At 39.2% G+C, this 18,186-nt stretch overlaps 1 protein-coding gene across 1 annotated transcript in view; it reads right to left on the reverse strand.

Moving 5' to 3' along the window:
* PINX1 (PIN2/TERF1 interacting, telomerase inhibitor 1) overlaps window positions 1–18,186 on the reverse strand; it is a 76,552-nt gene that overhangs the window by 36,229 nt on the left and 22,137 nt on the right. Inside the window, exon 6 of the mRNA XM_006774774.2 lies at window positions 16,933–17,009. Within this exon, the coding sequence (XP_006774837.1) occupies window positions 16,933–17,009 (77 nt within the window). The remainder of the gene's footprint in view (window positions 1–16,932; window positions 17,010–18,186) is intronic.

Raw genomic sequence — 18,186 nt, forward strand, 5'->3', positions numbered from 1 at the left:
AGGGGTGGGTTAGAGATCAACTGAAGGACTTGTATGCATGCATATAAGCATAATCAATGGACACAAGACACTGGGGGGTATGGGAGGCTAGGGGAAGTTCAAGGGCAGAAAAAAAAAGGAGACATATATAATACTCTTTGTAATACTTTAAGCAATAAAACAATTAAAATAAAGAGTTACAGAATAGGGGGGAAAAATCTGCTAAATACATGAATAAGCCAAGACTTTTTTTTTTATCAATGTTTGTTTGATTGGACAACTGTGCATTCCTTCTCTTCCTTCCTCAATGGAGGGAAGCAGGATTTGAGCTGCATTGGAAAGACTCAGACAGCAAGAGTGGATGAGGTGAGGGCAGTGAAAGTGGAGGCAATGTTGTGGGGAAACAAAACTGTGAGACAAAGGATGTCTGGAGTGACTGAGGCACTCCTGGTGGAGATCTGTATTATGGATCAGTGGCAGGAGCGTCGGGAACAGAGGTCAGGGGGAGGTGGTGAGAGTCCAGTACACTGGGCTAAAGAGTGTGCATTTGTTAAACATAGGGGACTACTGAAGGAGGGCAGAATACTAGGAGGGTGTTTGAGAAAGTAGATAATAATAGGACGTTCTTTAAAAAGGTGTGGGTGCAGGGGGGAATGGAGTCAGGAAGATCAGTTAGGAGAGTAATTCGGGGTAATGACAATTGGCAGTAATAATGATCAGGATATTGGTAAAAATGGAAAAGTAAGATGAATGCTGTAGATATTAAAAATATAAAATCAATAGGAGTTGGTGATAGTCTGACTGGATAAGACAGTCAGACTTAAGACAGTCTTAAATTTAAAGATCATAGTCAAGTTCATTATCCAACTACACTGGGTAAATAAGATACACAATGAGGAAAAGGTTGCTTAGTGCTGTTACTCTTTCTCCCTACTACTCTGGGTATGGGTTTAATCAACTCATCGTCATTCTCACAGAAAGTGAGCCCACCAACACTTCAATCTGAAACTCAGGACCAAAGAGGTTAAGGGTTGGCTCAAGGCCAAAAAAGTAGTTAGTTACCAATAGATCTAAGACTGAAATGGAGATACGTATTTCTGCCACTCAGTAAATTATTCTTCCCACTTCAACATCATAACTAGTTTCCACTGATCTTTCCCAACAGTGTAATTATAATGTCTAAGAAAGGCAAACCTGCAGTGGGTGAGGCTTGTCTCTCCTGGCAGAGCACCTTGCATTGTTTCTACAGGAGGGGAAAATGGGAGCCAGGGGCAAGACCTATGACCTACGGCCTTCTGCAATGGGTGCTGGGAGAAAATCAGCAACAGATGAAGCTTGCTGGCTAGAGGAATCACACCCAAAAGGCTTCCTTATCAGGGTAATAACAACAATGTAATTCTGTAGGCTCAGAGCATTTTCTGCAATCCACTCACATATTTCTATAGGATAAATTAAGAACTGCATATTTCCATGATATTTTAGACAACTGAGGCACTTGGCAAATTACTTGTGCTTAACTCCTAGAAAGAATATATAGGGCTAAGGGAAAGGAAGAATAATGAAAAATAAGTTCCTCCCCTTCATGTAAAGGGGAGGCTTTTCAGTCTTACTCAGGCTCATGTTCCAGGGATGTGTGTAGGAAATAGTCATGAGGAGGCGGAGGGGAAAGAGAAAATATGCGTGTAGAAGGGGAGGTCCACTAGAGATCATTAAAATTCAGATGGTTTCTAGGACAATCCTGTATAAATACACCTTATAAGGAAGTAAACTGGGCAAATTTTTGTTTGTTTTTTGTTTAAAATAGAAATAATGCTAGGGACAGAACTGGAAAACAACAGCTCTCCACACCTCCAAGATTTCTGAAATAAAATAGTTTACATTGTGGAACTGATGGACGGAAAAAGGGATTGGTAAATTTTCAAACAAATTTTTCTTCCGACGTGAAAGGATTTTATCTTAGTGTTCCATCTAAAATAAAAATTCATGAGGAGACAACAGGGTTAATCTTTGGAAAGACTGAACTTGAAGAGGCTCTGCTGGGTAAGACTTCAGTTTCGGCTGGAGGGCAGGCTGAGATGCTACCTGAGAACAAGGAAGCCAGAACAGGCCAGGATATATGTGTAAGGTCCTCCCCACCCCACCCCTTACCAGAATCTAGGCCATGTTCCCCAAGCAAGAGTGTCTTTCTGGGGAAACTGAACCCCACTGAAGAACAGACCTTCAAGTTCTGACATCTGGGGTGTGACCCAAGGAAAGGCCAACTCACCATGAACATGCTACAGCAAAACTCACTAGATGAGCTATGCTGCCGATGCAAACAGCTTCCAATCAGCTGTTCATTGATTGACTCTTAAATCCCAAAGAAAAAAGGAGCTCAGAGGAAAAAGACAGAAAACAATTTGTAAATCTCATATCTTAATGCATTCAGAGACAAAGAAATATATTGCATTCATAAAACAAGAACCAAATGCTATTTTAAAATAAGTAAATAGACAAGAAAAACTAGATGATGAGAAATGGCTCTTGGAAATTAAAACTATGAGAGCAAAATAAAAAATTTTAATAGAAAGTTTAGAAGATAAACTCAAGAAAATTTCCCCCAAAGCAAAACAAAGATACAGGAAAATAGAAGAAAATATTTTAAAAATCTATGAACAATCCAAGAAGTCTACCATGTAACTACTTTCTTCCAGAGAAAACGCAGGTAGAAAAATTATCAAAGAATGAATAAAAGGTAATTTTCCAGAACTGACGAAAGGACACGAATCTTCACATCAGAAGGCCTATCAAGTGTCTGGTGAATAAAAACCCATCCAACTCATATTTCCATAAGATTTTAGAAATTCAAAGATAAAAAGATGCTAAAAAATCCTGAAGACAAAGAAAACAGATATGTATAAAGGATCAAAGAATAGCAACAACAGATATCAGAAGACACTAGAGCAGCGGATCTCAACCTGTGGGTCGCAACCCCTTTGGTGGTTGAACGGCCTTTTCACAGGGGTCACCTAAGACCATCCTGAATATCAGATATTTACATTACTACTCATAACAGTAGCAACATTACAGTTATGAAGTAGCAACGAAAATAATTTTATGGTTGGGTCACAACATGAGGAACTGTATTTAAAGGGCCAGAAGGTTGAGAACCACTGCACTAGAGTAATATCTTCAAAATTCTAAAAGAAAATAATTTCCAAGAGATTTCAGACCTGCACCACTTCTCAGAAAGCTGCTGAAGATGTGAAGGGAGGTAGGATTCAGGACAGAGGAGGTAACAGGAGCAGGTGGGGGACAGTGTCTGGGATGCTGGAGTGGAGCAAACCAAACAGCCAGTCCAGGGTGAGCAGGAAGAAGGGGGTCCTAGGAGGGTGCTCTCCTGGGAAAAGGCTGATGAGACAGAGTATTCGATATGTTTGACACTGCAGAAGTTTTATATTGAGGCTAGTAGAGGGCATGGGAAAAATTACATAGATACACCTTTTGTTCCTCACCAGAAAACAATACAAACTTGTAGAAAGAAATGTAATTACAGTACATTACTTGGCTTAACAGAGAATGGTTTTTACATAGTCATAATAATATAAACACCAAATACCAAACTAATAATTGTAATATTTCAGCATTTGGAGTGGCAAAAGACCTAAATCCTAATCTCCCAAAATAGAAGTGGAGAAAATGTTAAAAATTAACACATCAAGAAAGTCAATGTAAGATAGTGAAATAAGTCAGACAGAAAAAGTTAAGGACCATATGATTTCACTCATATGTGGGCTATAAAACTGAAAGCAACAAATTAATAAATAAGAAAAACAAACAAAAACTCAAAGATACAGACAACAGTATGGTGGTTTTCAGAGAGGGATGGACAGTAAAAGGTAAAGGGGGTCAGAAATATAGTGGCAGAAGATAATTTGACTTTGTGTGGTGGGCACAAATATAATATAGAGATGATGTATCATAGAACTGTATACTTGAAACCTATATAATCTTATTAACCAAAGTCATCCCAATAAATTTAACTTTAAAAGGAAACTTAATAAAGATAAATATCATGTAATTTAAAAAGAACTGGCAGTGCTGTAGGAAACAGGCTTGGGAAGTGAAGAAATGAGGGGCATAATTGAAGAATGACATTTTTCGTGCTGTTTAGTGCAGCTCAATTTTAAAAATCTATGTGCATTTATTACTTTGATTAAAAATTAATAATGAACATTTAAAAAGTAATCAGTCCTGGCTGGTGTTGCTCAGTGGTTAAGAGTGTTGGCTCATACACCAAAGGATCACAGGTTCAATTCCTTGTCATGGGCACATATCTGGGTTGCAGGTTTCATCCCTGGCCCTGGTCGGGTGCATGCAGGAGGCAACCAATTAATGTTCTTTCTCTCCCCTTTCCTCTCACCCTCCCAAACACTCTCTCTGGAGATCAATGGAAAAAATATCCTTGGGTGAGGATTAACAAAAACTAACAAAAAACAAAAAAACAACAAACAAACAAACAAAAAAATATATATGTAATCATATGTGCCAAGCTTTACATATGATATCATTTAATTTTCACAATAATCCTATTGGATGACACTATTCTTATCCCCCTTTTAAAGATGAGGAAATTAAAGCACACAACTTGCTAGAATCTTATTACTAGAAACTGATGGGACCAGGATTCGAACTCAGGCAGTGTGGACAGAAATCTGGAGTTCTTAACTTTAAAGGAAGCCAGGAAATTTTAATAATTTTATAAATCATTTTGGAAATAGCTATTTGAATTCACTTATTGATAAACCTAGATAATCAAAAGCAATCAAACTGACATGACTAAGTAGAAAGCATTTATTTTCTTATATCTAAAATCCTGTATTTCTTTTATCAACAACAAAAATGCAGCCTAAACAGCAAGAGCAGCAGAAAAGAAAAAGTTGGAAAAAAATTGCAGTCACACAAACTAGAGTTAAAAAATGACTAAGTTTCCTTGATATATGAATTTGTTGGAAAACCATTTATCAACAGCCTGTTTCTCTCTAGCAGAGTCCCTCAAGCCGAGAGCCATGTCATTCCCCTTTGACTGATTAATTAGCCAATCAGGGGACATTTTTCATTGTGAGGCATGATGGTTTATTCCAGCTAATGTTTGGTCTCTAATGGCGACATATTAAAGCCAACTCGGCTATTTTAGCCCTGTGGAGTGACCAAAAGGAAAGGATAGAAGATAAATCAAAAGAGCTCCCTTCAGTTTCCCTTCAGTCCTTAACAAAACCCCCAAGGAGCAAATGGCTGGAGAAAAGAGCCTCTACCAATAAAGAGAAAAAAACAAAGAAAAGAAAGGTAGAAGTGCCTTCAAGCCAAGGGGGTCCTTTCCTGTTTCTGAAGAGCAATAATTTATCCTCTGTTGATTAACAGACCACTGATAGAACAGGCACCAAAAAGTCAATATCCAGCTCTTCTTCCTTTTATCAAAAGCTGTGCTCAATAGAAAATCTAGCTCTGCAATGCTTCTTACTCACTTGGAATGATTTTGCCTGCACTCTGAATTAGAAGAGGCCAGCCAGAAACCCGATCTCAGGCACTATTTACACACTGATCTCCCTCTAGTCAGGCAGTGGCCCAAATGCACAAGTTCTTGAAGCTTCTTGTCCATTTCCATGCATTTGACAGCTATCAAAGCACAAAGATGTAGAAGTTCAAAACAAGTTCCTATAGGGGATGGATATGAATATTCACATATCCAGGAGATGAAAAGCACATCTTAAATATATTCAGTGCTGCCAAGTACCCTCAATAAGATGGTCCTAAGCAGCTAGTCTTTGCTGGGCAATTCCCACACTTAACCACGTAAAACTAGCCAGCTTCCTCACCTTCAAGTAAGCCAAAGATGACCAGTTAGCAGTCCATGCAAGATGAGACCACAAACATTATTCACTTGTCTTGGAGAAAATTTAGCACCACCACCACCACTGTTATTATTTATGAATCTTGGATACTTTCAGACAGGATATCAGTTCCCCTGATTCCCTGTTGTCTTAAAGTCAGATTACTTACCTACACATTTAGTTACATGCCTGGACCCCACTGGCATTTGAATTTGAGACCCAGGATAAGTATTGTTCATGTCACATCTTCTTTTCTATGACTGATCCACCCAGAGACTCCTGCCCTTTGGGCCCAATCAATTAACAATTCCTCTCTAAATTTTCCTCACATCCCCAGTAAGAACTAGTGGCTCCCTGGTCTGGTGTTCCCTTTGTGTTTAAAGAATTCTCCAACAACTGAATTTGATTCACAAAGGTGTCACTAAGAATCTGCTGGATGCTAGGCATGGTTCTCGGTGCTATAAGAGTACAGAAATTCCTGTTTCACTCTGAGGAAGACAGGAAATAAGTAAACTACTCAGTAAATCAGATGGTGATAACTGCTATGGAGAAAAATAAGGCAAAGAAGAGGTATAAGAATGACAGGGTTTTTGTTGTTACTGCTTGCATTTTCAAATACAAATAGGGTAATTAAGGAAGACTGACTGAGATGACAAAGTGTGAGCGAGGTAGGGAGCAAGTCATTCCATGTAGAGGGGCTACCAAGTAAGGAAACTGAGGCAGGAGCAATCCTGAAGTGCTGGAGGAATGGCAAGGAAGCCAGTGTCACCAGAGCAGAGTGAGTGGGCAAGATCAAAACAGATGAGCAAGGGCAGTAACTGTGTGTGTGTGTGTGTGTGTGAGTGAGAGAGAGAGAGAGAGAGAGAGAGAGAGGTGTGTGTGTGTGATGGGGGAGGGGAAGCAGAGAAGAGGATCATGCAGGATTGTAGGCCACTGTAAGGATCTGCCCTTTACTCTGAGTGTGACAAGGACACTTGGGAGAGTTTTGAAAAAAGCAGTGACATGATCTCAATTACATTTTCAAAAGATGGCTCACACTGCTACGGGAAAAATACAGTTAGACTCTCATAGAGAACTGATTACATTATGTTCAATATGTTTATATTTCTATCTCCTCTAGCAGAGGACTATGATTTCCTTGAAGGGGCCAAGTACTATTGTCTTTATAGTTTCAACAATTAGAGTAATAACTGGGACACACTGGGTGCTCAATAAATACAGAATAGTTAACTTTGGAAGTTTTTCCTGCTTTCCCATCTATACTAATAAAAGGGTAATATGCTAAAATCAGACCAGACATCTTCCAGAAGTCCTTCCAGACAAAGCAGGGGCTGAGGCAGAGGTGATTAGGGGGCGATCAGGGCGGCAGGGGAGGGCAGTTAGGAGGCGACCATTCATAAATGTCCCTTAAATGGGAACATTCTTTATAACTAGCTTAATCTCTGAAGCTCTCATTAAAATCTGATTTTTCCTTCCTATTGATATTTAAATCAGACTAAGAAGAAATCAGAAATAGTCCTACTTGGGTACAGAGACATAAAGGAGGGGCATGATCCTAAAAGGTCTTTCTGTCCTTGGGATCCTATTACCTTAACATAAACAGACTCTAAAGGTACTAAAACACTATAGATATTTTGGGAATACAGATAGTATAAATTTTATTAAGTTCACTACCATCATCTCCATGGATACTCAATAAATGATGATGATAAAGAGCCTCTATCTCCATTTTCTTTCACTTTTTTAAAGCAATGAGTTCTTCATGCTCTAAACAAATGCCTAACCTCAACACAAAATTGTACAGATGTCATTTTAGAAGGAAGATCATTCCTTATCTTAAATATTAAGTAAAACAAAATTGATATTCTAAGAAGTCTCTGTAATTGCTATAATGGCATATGAAAAGCCTCTTTGCTAGAGGGCTTGGAGAAAATGGAGAACTTACTGGCAATGAGTGAGTTTAGTGAGTACATTTATATTACATATTGTGCAGCACGTAACTGTGCACATATGGATTAAAATTTTCTCATTTCAAAATTATATTTCAGTGGAAATTAGTACTCACCACCTTAAATTTGAGTGTGTTAACAATTATAATAGTGATCTTAGCAACAACTAAGATTCACTGGGCAGTTATTACATGGTAGGCACTTTGCTAAGAGATTTACATGGCTTATTCATTAATCCTACACATTTTATCAGCCCCATTTTATTAATGAAGAAGTTGAGATTTATAGAGGTTAAATAACTTGCCTCAAATCACATAATCTTCAAAACTACTTATGGCCTCAAATGCAGGCTTATTAAACTCTAAAGTGCCTATTCTCGACTATATTCCACTGACTGAGCCTCCCTGTAGAAGAAACTAGAGAAATAGAACATTTCATTAGATGGCATCATTTCTTCATTCTACTGGTTAGCATGGTTATACCATGTTCACCATCAATGTATAATCAGAGAAACATAGGATGAGGGATCCTAGAGAGACATTTCAGTGATCTAGATGCCAAACCACCCAAACATGTAGCAGCTTAAAATGTTAACAATCATTTCATTATTACTTACTATTTCTGTGGGTCAGCAAGTCAAAGAAGAGGTTGGCTGAGCAGTTCTGGCTAAGAGTCTCTCTAACATGGCTGTGGTCAAAAGTGGTTAGAGCTGGCCTGGCAGGGGGCTGGCCAGACACCTCTCTCTCTTTATAACTCTCTGAGTCTCGGTCTCTCCACATGCACTACCTTGGGCTTTCTTACAGCCTGGGGGACCAAGGCAGCTGAACTGCTTACCCAAAGGCTGAAGGTTTCAAGAGCAAGCATTTTAGCTACCAAGGCCCCAGGAGTCACACAACACCCCCACCACTAGATTCTATGGCTACAGAAAGTCATAAGCCTGCCCAGATGGAAGGGGAAAGGACTAGGCTCCACCTACTAAGGACAAAGTGACAAAGGTCAATTGAGAAGAGTAGGTGAAAAGGGAGATATCACTGAGGCCATCTTTGGAAAATAGAATCTACTACTAGAACACAGAAATCAACACTCTCATTTTATAGATAAGAAAACTGAGTTTACAGATAAAATAAGAACATCCAAGACAGCTCATTTCACTTTAATACTCAGAATTTCTAATAACTCTTTCAAGCCTTAATTCACTAAGACAATTTGCTATTTTACCTCAAGATTATGTCATATCTTGTTTGAATACATCAAATACTTTTCACATTCATCTCCGGAATAAAAAGCATAGATAAGGAAAAACTTCAGGTCAAGTAGCATTTCAGGTGTATTTCATGTGTTCTCCTTATTCCAGAACCAAGGAAACGTAGACTTGGAAGGACTCATGTGTTTAGTGCAGACTCCTACCTCTTACAAGAGGTACTCCTACCTCTAACCACAAAGTGCTTCCTGTAGCTGGCCAGTTTATCAACCCATGCTGCTTTCTTTCTCAGAGTAGAAATCTTTCTATGAATATCATCCATTAGCACTAATTCTTCCTTATGAAACATACCAAACAAAACTGTTCCTTTTCTAGAGGACCACTGAGAGCATCCAGCATTCAAAGTCAGGACCTCTCTGTGGTCAGGCATCATTTCCCAACTGCCCGCCTGCTACTGCCTGTGCATCACATTCTTTCCAATATGTCCCTAATGGCATTCTCTGAATGCACTCTTTTAAAATAGGGCACCGAGTCGTGAACAGAACAGTTCAAATATAGTCACCAGTGCAGAAAACAAGCAAAAAGCCCATTGCTTTCAGCACGCGGGCACAACCCATCTAAAGCAGCCCAAGGCTGCACTCAGGATAGCTGACATTCTACATATTTTGGTTGAACTTGTGGTCAAGTTACATGCCCTAACCTCTAATTTAATTCTCATCCTGCTGCTACCAAATTAAAATTAACTTTTTCCAGGATTAAATGAGACTTTACACATTGTCATAAAATTTCATCTGCTTAGTTTTAGCTAAATTGTCCCAGCTTAGGGAGATTATTTTGAACCTTGGTTTTGTTATCAATGGTCAAGTGATGACAAGAATTACTGAAGTCATCACTGATGACAAACAATAAACTTTAGACATTAAATATATTATTTGCCCTGGTTGTGAACTTAGCTTAAATTTATCTGTAACTAAAAGTTCTTCACTAGAAGGTTAGCCAACACTAGGCTGGAAAATCTGCCCAACTCTTGAATGCTGATGCCCAGATCTGGGGTGAGGAGGCGAAGGCAAAGTGATAGGAGTTGCAGGAATAGGAAAGATTCAAATTTAAGTCTAAATCCCATAAACCATTTACAAACCTCAACCCAATTCATAAATATACATCATTAACATGAAAATTCAGAAGTAAGGATAAATAACAGTGTCCAATTCAAGGACATTTCAAGTAAAAATGAAAAGGTCTCTTCTTTTCCCAGTGATCTTCCACTATGATATGCTTAGGGCAGTTTATAGTACTAGAAGAAAGAATGGCCAAAAATTCCCCATGAATTCAACAAACGAAAAAAGAAGGATCTGCTTAAAGTACATTTTCAGATTTGATGATCAGTAAGAAATGAAAAAGAATGGGGATTCATGGTAATTGACAATAAAGGGACACAAAGCATAAAAAAGTCATACTTTGGTTCAAAAAGCAAAGGCCATCAGGAGAATTCAAGGAAGTGATCATTAATTGGGTGCCCCGGGAGAATATAATTCTCACTAGGTTTCTAATTCAATCAGGCAGAGACTGACAATTATTTTGCCAAGAGACTATGTCAGAAAAATGCTGTTTGGAGAAACAAAGTAGAAATGCTGGTAATACATTCTAATTCCTTGATATCGTTCAGGAGTATTTTCTCTAGTGATAAGGCTGAATCAGGAAACAAGCTGGATAGAGGAAGGAAACTGGTAAGGTGGGGGAGGGAAAAAATGAGAGAATTCTAAAAAAAAAAAAAAGGAACATCAGGAAGTTCAACCAGATAGGAACTAATGGAATTTGTTTTTCAATGTCTCCAATTCCAACTTGCAAACCAAGTGAGAAAAGACACACACGCACACTGGCCAGCACAAGTACCTGCTGCAGGTCTCTAGGGGCCCTAGTAATTTCAATTCAATATAATTGATCACTTCTTTGTCTCTGTAGAAAGTGCATACACCTCTAATTTAGGTGCACTCCAATCCAGAGTTACTGTCTTCTGATTAATATAGTACAAAAACGGTGGGGAAAAGGACTTGAAGATTAAAAATGTATGGAAATATATAACCAGCCATCCCCACATTGAAGATTTATTAGAAGTTTTCAGGGCAATTGATAGTTTGTGATGGTCTTTCACTGTTTAAGCACGCAGTCTGAACAGACAGATCCGGCTAGGGAAGCAGTGCTCCTGGCAGCTTCGTGGCTTAAGGGAATACCAAATGCCAATAAAGTGAACATAGTCCCTGAAAAGACAGGAAGCCTTTAACTTCTGTAGCCGTGGAAAATGATCAAGCCGATGAAAAACTATTCTAGAGGGAAGTGCAATGTCTGAAAGCTCATTTCTGGCAAATGGGATTGACTTTTAAAAACTTAAAATGGCATAGCACACATTCATTCAATAACCCCCTCTCAAAAATCTGTGTGCTTGGCATAGAATTGGAAATGAGCTGATGAATATTTCTACTCTCAAAGAAGAGATAGTTATTTACTGATCAAAATATTTCGAGTATTTAATTATGAAACTATACAAACCATGAGTAGCAATTCAGTCCATTTAAAAAAAAAGAACAATGAGACTGCAATTTACTGAATCCCTACCATGCACCAAGCACTGAATTTATCGCATGCTGGGGACCCAGAAATGAGTACCACACAGGTCCTCCCTCTCTCGTTAAGTGGTTCACTGTCCAGCACATGTGACAGATGAACAAATCCACCTGTAAAAATATAGCAGATAGATTTCTCCATCAGACACATGAAGGTCAGAGAGAGGATAGAAAGCGTCATTTAAATTTCATACATGTGTCCCAGACATCTTAGTAAACGTTTAGCTTGGATGGTTTTATTTTGATGTTATTTTATTTCTATATGTTATATGGAAAATTAAGGATTCAGATTCTTGGCTTGGCACAGTTTGTTTGACTACATAATACAAGGTTCACTCGTATTACTCTAACAAAGAAAATTTTCATTTGAAGTGATTTTTTTATTTTAACTAGGAAGAGATTTTATGCATAGTCCTGGACTTTAAAGCTCTTTTTCGGATCAAGGACTCCTTTGAAAATCTGATAAAAGCACCGAACTTTATATACATACATGCACACATACCCACACACATTTTCATGCAATTTAAAGGCTCTGCCCTAACCGGTTTGGCTCAATGGATAGAGCGTCAACCTGCAGACTGAAGGGTCCCAGGTTCGATTCCGGTCAAGGGCATGTACCTGGGTTGCGGGCACATCCCTGGCAGGGAGTGTGCAGGAGGCAGCTGATGATGTTTCTCTCTCATTGATGTTTCTAACTCTCTATCCCTCTTCCTTCCTCTCTGTAAAAAAAAAAATCAATAAAACATATTTTTTAAAAAATAAAATAAAATAAAGGAGCTCACCAACCTCACTAAGTGCATCCTGAGCTACTTCCCAAGGAGCTTTCCTATACCGACAAAACTGTCACATATTGATGATGCCACTTTGCATTTACAGTTTGATACATTTCCAAAATTACTAAAGTAAATAAATGACTTACGAGTAATTGACAGGTTTGGACTTTTTAAAGACATCAAACGATCTGTTTTCCACAAGGCTTTCTCTAAAGACCCATAGATAGAAGACATAAAATCTAGCATGAATAACTGGGAGGTAGGTCATGGAAACTACAATCAGCATTTAAAACTTGTGTATTGATCATTACTGATATAAGCAGACTCAGCATCAAACTGAGAGAGATCAGACTGTTCACACATATTCTACTTCAAATAGACACTTCTGTTGGCACAGTGGTTGCTAGGGTTAGGGATGGTGGCTATGAGGGAGATCTCTGTGGTGGAAGGATAGTCTACATATTAATCGAGACGAAGGTTACAGGACCCATAAGTGTGATAAAGTGGCACGGAATTCACATTGTACCAATGTGAATTTGTAGTTTTCATATGCACTGCTTATGCCAGATATAACCACTGGGATAACTGGGTGAAGAGCACATGGGACCTCTCTGAACCTCTGAATATCTTTGCAACTTCCTGTGTGTCTATAATTATTTCAAAATTAAAAGCTTAAAGAAAACCCTCATTTATTAATCAAGAGCTGTTGATATTTTTTTGAATAAAATATATACAGATAATTCATTTCATTTGAGACCAGAAAGTGCACAAGTGACACAATATCTATGCCACAGAAACTCACCCTAGACCTTTCTAAACCCAGCCTACAGCTCCAATGACAAAGTAAAATCATTCCCAAAGCTGGCCCAGGCATTTGTAACATGCCCTAAACCCACACCAGTTCAACTTTGCCTGAAGGCAAGGCGGAAGTTTTAAAAGTCAAACATTATTTTCAGCAAAATGAGAATAACAGCCAATCATTTTCCTCATGAAGTTATGATAAAGTATTAACTACTTGTCTCTGACAAAATCTAAAAGAAAACTTCTAAAGCACAACTAATCATTTAGATGTAGATTTTTAAAATCTACACAGTGCAATAGAAGTTCATTGTCACTGGCAGTATTGTGCTAGAGGGAAAGGACTCTGGATTTAAATCCCGTTTGTGCCACTTTGGAGCTCTATAAAAAATACTTCTGAGCCTCAGTTTCCTCGTTGCTAAAAAGGTGCTAATAAAGCTGACTTCATAGGATTGGTAGGAGGATTAAATGAGATACTATCATAAGTACCTACCATAATGTCTGGCACACAGATGGTTGATAAACTTGTAATTCTGTTATTGTAACAGTCAGGGGGTGTAGAAATTAGTAAGAATGGGTTATTGTGAGAGATACATGTTGCCCCAAGCGAGACATGGTCAATGTCCAAGATTCTTTAAATCTAGATGCAAGGACCACGTCAATGTCAGCACCTTCTCCAGAGCACCAGAGAGGCCTTAGTGCTTTAACCTTCAAGCTGCCTTGGTCTCAGAGATTCTTCAGGTATGTGGCCTGCAGCAGCGCCTTTGCCTTGGCAATGCCAAATACAATTCCGGCCAATGTTGCTATGGGGGTCAAAGGAGTAAAAACAAAGCAATATTCTTCCCAACTGCGAACAGGAGCCAAAAGAGGTTGTATTTTCCAACAGATCTGATCAAAGACCTTCCGCCTTTGGCTATAAGGGCTGTTGTAACTAACAGGTAAGGTTTCTTAGCAACAGTTTATTCGGGTGTGCCTCAGTAAAAGCAAACTCCATATATGAAAATCTCGGTATATGTAAAATTTAAAAGAAACTCTGACTTTCAATTTGTTGTTTGAAAATGAAACTAGACTTAAAGACACTTTATCTTACCTATACATAGTCGAATGTAAAATACTGCAGCGGCCCCCCCTACTCAGGGAGGTGCCCCAACCACCACCAGCAGCACCACCACCACCATCATCATCACCTGGGAGCTCCCAGAGAAGCGGAATCTTGGGTCCCACCCACCCTCATGAACCAGAATTTGCAGGTTAACAAACTCCCCAGATGATTTATGTACACATTAAGATCTGAGAAGCCCTGTCCTAGGCAACACTTGTGACCCTAATGCTAGAAGTCCACAAATACAGGGTGGGGCAAAAGTAGGTTTACAGCTGTGAGTATGCAAAACCATTTATTCTTGTACTATTATTTACTAATTAATATATTATTTTTCCTATGAACAGCTGTAAACCTACTTTTGCCCACTCTGTATAGTTACACATCATGGCTTCGACTAGTGGCTCTCAAGCCTCACTCCTTATTACACATTAGAATAATCATGTCGATCATCTGGGTAGGCTTTTTTATTAAATTTTTTTTCTTCTTTTTTTGATACTTATGCACGGACCCTAACCCAAGATTTGGATTTGACTGGCCTGGGGTGGAACCCTGGCATTAGCATTTTTTAAAAAAGCTCCTTAGGCGATTTGAGTGCAAGTGTTGCTGCGAACCACGGCTACAGATCAAGAGCTGAGCTGGGACATAAACCCACCCTGCCAGACACTTAGGATCGCAGAAGGATTTCTCAGAAGAAAACATCAAACTGGAATGAAGACTGAGATGTATTGGATGTAAATCTTGCACAAAACACAGTGTCTTTTCTACACTAACTGCACCCAAATAGATTTTCCCTGGGTTATTAGTGGCCAATTATTTCTGAAGCTTCTCAAACACAGGCTCACGTTAACATGATCACAAATGACCACACCACGAAAAAGTCAAGTGACACCAAACTGCTGAGAACCTCGTGGCACCAGTAAGTCCTCCAGGAGATGTCTGCCGAGGATTAGAAGCCTCTAATCTCTGTAACGAAAACCTTTCCTGTGCTTATCAAATAAATTCTTTTCACATTCTACCAAAAGCCCACAGGTAATATCTCCTTCCCTGACCTGTTCAACTGTAAAATTGCAAAAAGTGAGCTGGAGAAAAGGAGGGTTGGGGTAGTAGGGGTTGGCAGCAGGGAGAAAAGGGAGGATCAAGGGATCCGAGAACACAGGATGTGGAAGAGCCTGTGCACCAGGAATGCTAGTCTGAGGGTCGGAACAGAAAGGTTAGCATCAGGGCTGAAGCAAAGGTGCAGGATGTGGCCATGGAGGGGGCTGTTAGGGCGGAGCAGAGGTGAGTGTCCTTGGTCATCCTGAATTACTGACATGGTCAAAGGAGGGATTCAAGAGGAAGACTGAGGTAAGGCAGATGCGAAGTCTTTAGTGAACAGGCAGAGGGCCTTATCCAGGTCACACACTAACCAAGAGGCGTGACCAGAAGCAGGTTGTCTGATGACCTCGGCTCTTTCCAGCAGCCTCAAGAGAATGAAGCATCCAGCATGACCTGATATCAGAACACCTCCTCCCTAATGGCCCACCTGCCTTTGGCATGACTCAGCTGCCCTACAGAAACCACCCCTCGGCAAGCTGTTCGGCCTAGGTTTCCTTTCTAGGGCCTGCTTCCTCTGTCCTCACTGCTAAAGGTATAGGGTCAGAAAAGTGCTAAAAGGCTAAAAATTTAGTCCCAAAATTTCGAATAACTGGTCATCCCAAAGTCTTTGAAAATAATATTAAGAAACAAATAACTCTCATCCAGGGGAAATTTGTCAGTCTGGAGAAATATGAGAAATAAATGAAACAAGACTTTTTTTTTACAGTCACCAAGGGCCTTGGCTAGGAACCAATATAGGAATATAAGTATGCCATACTAGATCAGCTGAGTAATAGCTGTAGCAACCATATATTCCAGATTTTTGTAGACAACATCAATTTTAAATATTTTGATCCCACTATCTCTAAAAATCCATATTTTAAGAATTCTAATATTGACATCCCAACTACATCCAGGGCTATTTCTTACAGCTGAAAATGGTCCCCCAAAAATGTTGTGCTATACTGCACAGCCCGATTTAATAGTTAGGATTATGAGTTATAGATTCATCCTGCTTAAGGCATAGTTGAGTCACCCTATTCTTATCTTCTAGTTCTGAAACAAACAGTATTATGCAGTGGAAAAAATACTGCTTTTAAATCCCTTCCAGACTCAATGCTGATCCAACACCGTTTCAAAATGTTTTAAAATGGAACAGACCAGAACTGCAGTTCACATGCGATGTTCTTCCTCCCCAGGCCATATTCCAAATAGAGAGATGCCGTCTGAGCAAAGCACATATAATCGCTGCATGCGACCTCCCTCTCTCTCCTGCAGACGGGAGAGATACACTTTCCCCTTGATTCGTCCCCGAGTTTAGTCTAGTCCTCATACAACAACAATAAAACCCAAATAACACACATCCCTTTTAGAGATTCCTTATAAAACATATTGTCTACCAACTGTTAAGGAGGCTCACATTTAGCCTGTTAGAAGCCTCTAAAAGGCTTTTTTTTTTTTTTGGTAACTTTGTCTGAAAACTACAATCATAAGAAACAGTTCTATACACAGTTGAAAATCAAACTGTGGAAATAGAACATATCAGCTATATGGTAGCTTAATACCTCGGGAGTCTTCTTACTCTGTCTTTTCCCAAAAACGCAGTCCAGATCTGTTCTGCTCCGAGATGATAGGTCCTTCCCTGGAAAAACAACACGGTGCCTTTGAGTCACAGCTATCTTTCTAACACACAGAGCACAAACATGAGCTGTGAACTCCTGAAAGCAAAATGAGTTTTGAAAAAGAAACAATTCTGTAAACTACTGACTTCTGTCTCCCCTGCACAGGCGACAATTCTTTAATTAACTAATAACATTAAATTTTAAAATAACTTAAAAAATCAAATAACTGTTTGAGAACCAGGACTGCTGACATTCTCTTAATAGTGGAAACAACTAAGAGCATGGAGACGGAGAGGAGAACTAAATTCTAAAGCCAGCTCCACTCCTGGCACGCCTTCAAGATGCTGTTTCTGTGTCTCTGGATCCCCCAGGTATAAAACAGATCCTACTGAATTCAAGGAGACACGAGCTACTTATGTAGGACCATGAGATGCAGACTAGAAAATGCTGCTGAATATAGAACTTCAAAGCCGTACATGCACCTATGAATGAGAACACACTGCATTTGACATACAGGAGCTCAACAGTTACTGAATAACTAAAAATTTAAAAAGAATAAATGCAAACAAAAAATATTGGATGAGGGTGAAAGAGGTTGCTATATTAGCTTTAAATAATAGGATACATAATAAAAGCAGGAGATGAAATGGCTTCTCACAAAAGCAGTGGCCAAAAGACCCATAATTCTTATTAAAAACGCTAAACTCTAACTTAATTTCAAACCACAATTCACTTTTTGGAATTTTCACTTCTACCAAAAATACTCTGTGAGCAGTTGACCAAATCCATTCCCATTTGTCAACTTCAGGTAAATGCCTTTTAAAATGTAACTGCTACATGTAAGTCTTAAAGTTCTGGGGGAGTAGGCTCTGGGTTAGACACAGGTATTTTCATTTTGAGTTGGAAGCCCGAGTTCCACTGTCATACTCACTTCTTGGTTTCTTGTAGCAAAATTGACTTGGCAAAGTAATGTCATGACCCAGAAGGTTCTAGTTCACTGACTACCACTGGAGCATTCAAATATGATATTGCTCAGTGACTCCATGAAATTAAAAAAACAAAACACCCTTCGATTAATGCAAAGCCAGGTGCCAAAACCAGTTTCATAGGCAGGCAGCAATTTCAACGGTCCAGTCAGTACGACCTGTTCCCATCTGGAAGAACACGCTCCTCTGTGGCTCTACGCTGCTCTCTCCT

The sequence above is a fragment of the Myotis davidii genome, unplaced genomic scaffold (assembly GCF_000327345.1).
Source record: "Myotis davidii unplaced genomic scaffold, ASM32734v1 scaffold524, whole genome shotgun sequence".
Lineage (NCBI taxonomy): Eukaryota > Metazoa > Chordata > Mammalia > Chiroptera > Vespertilionidae > Myotis > Myotis davidii.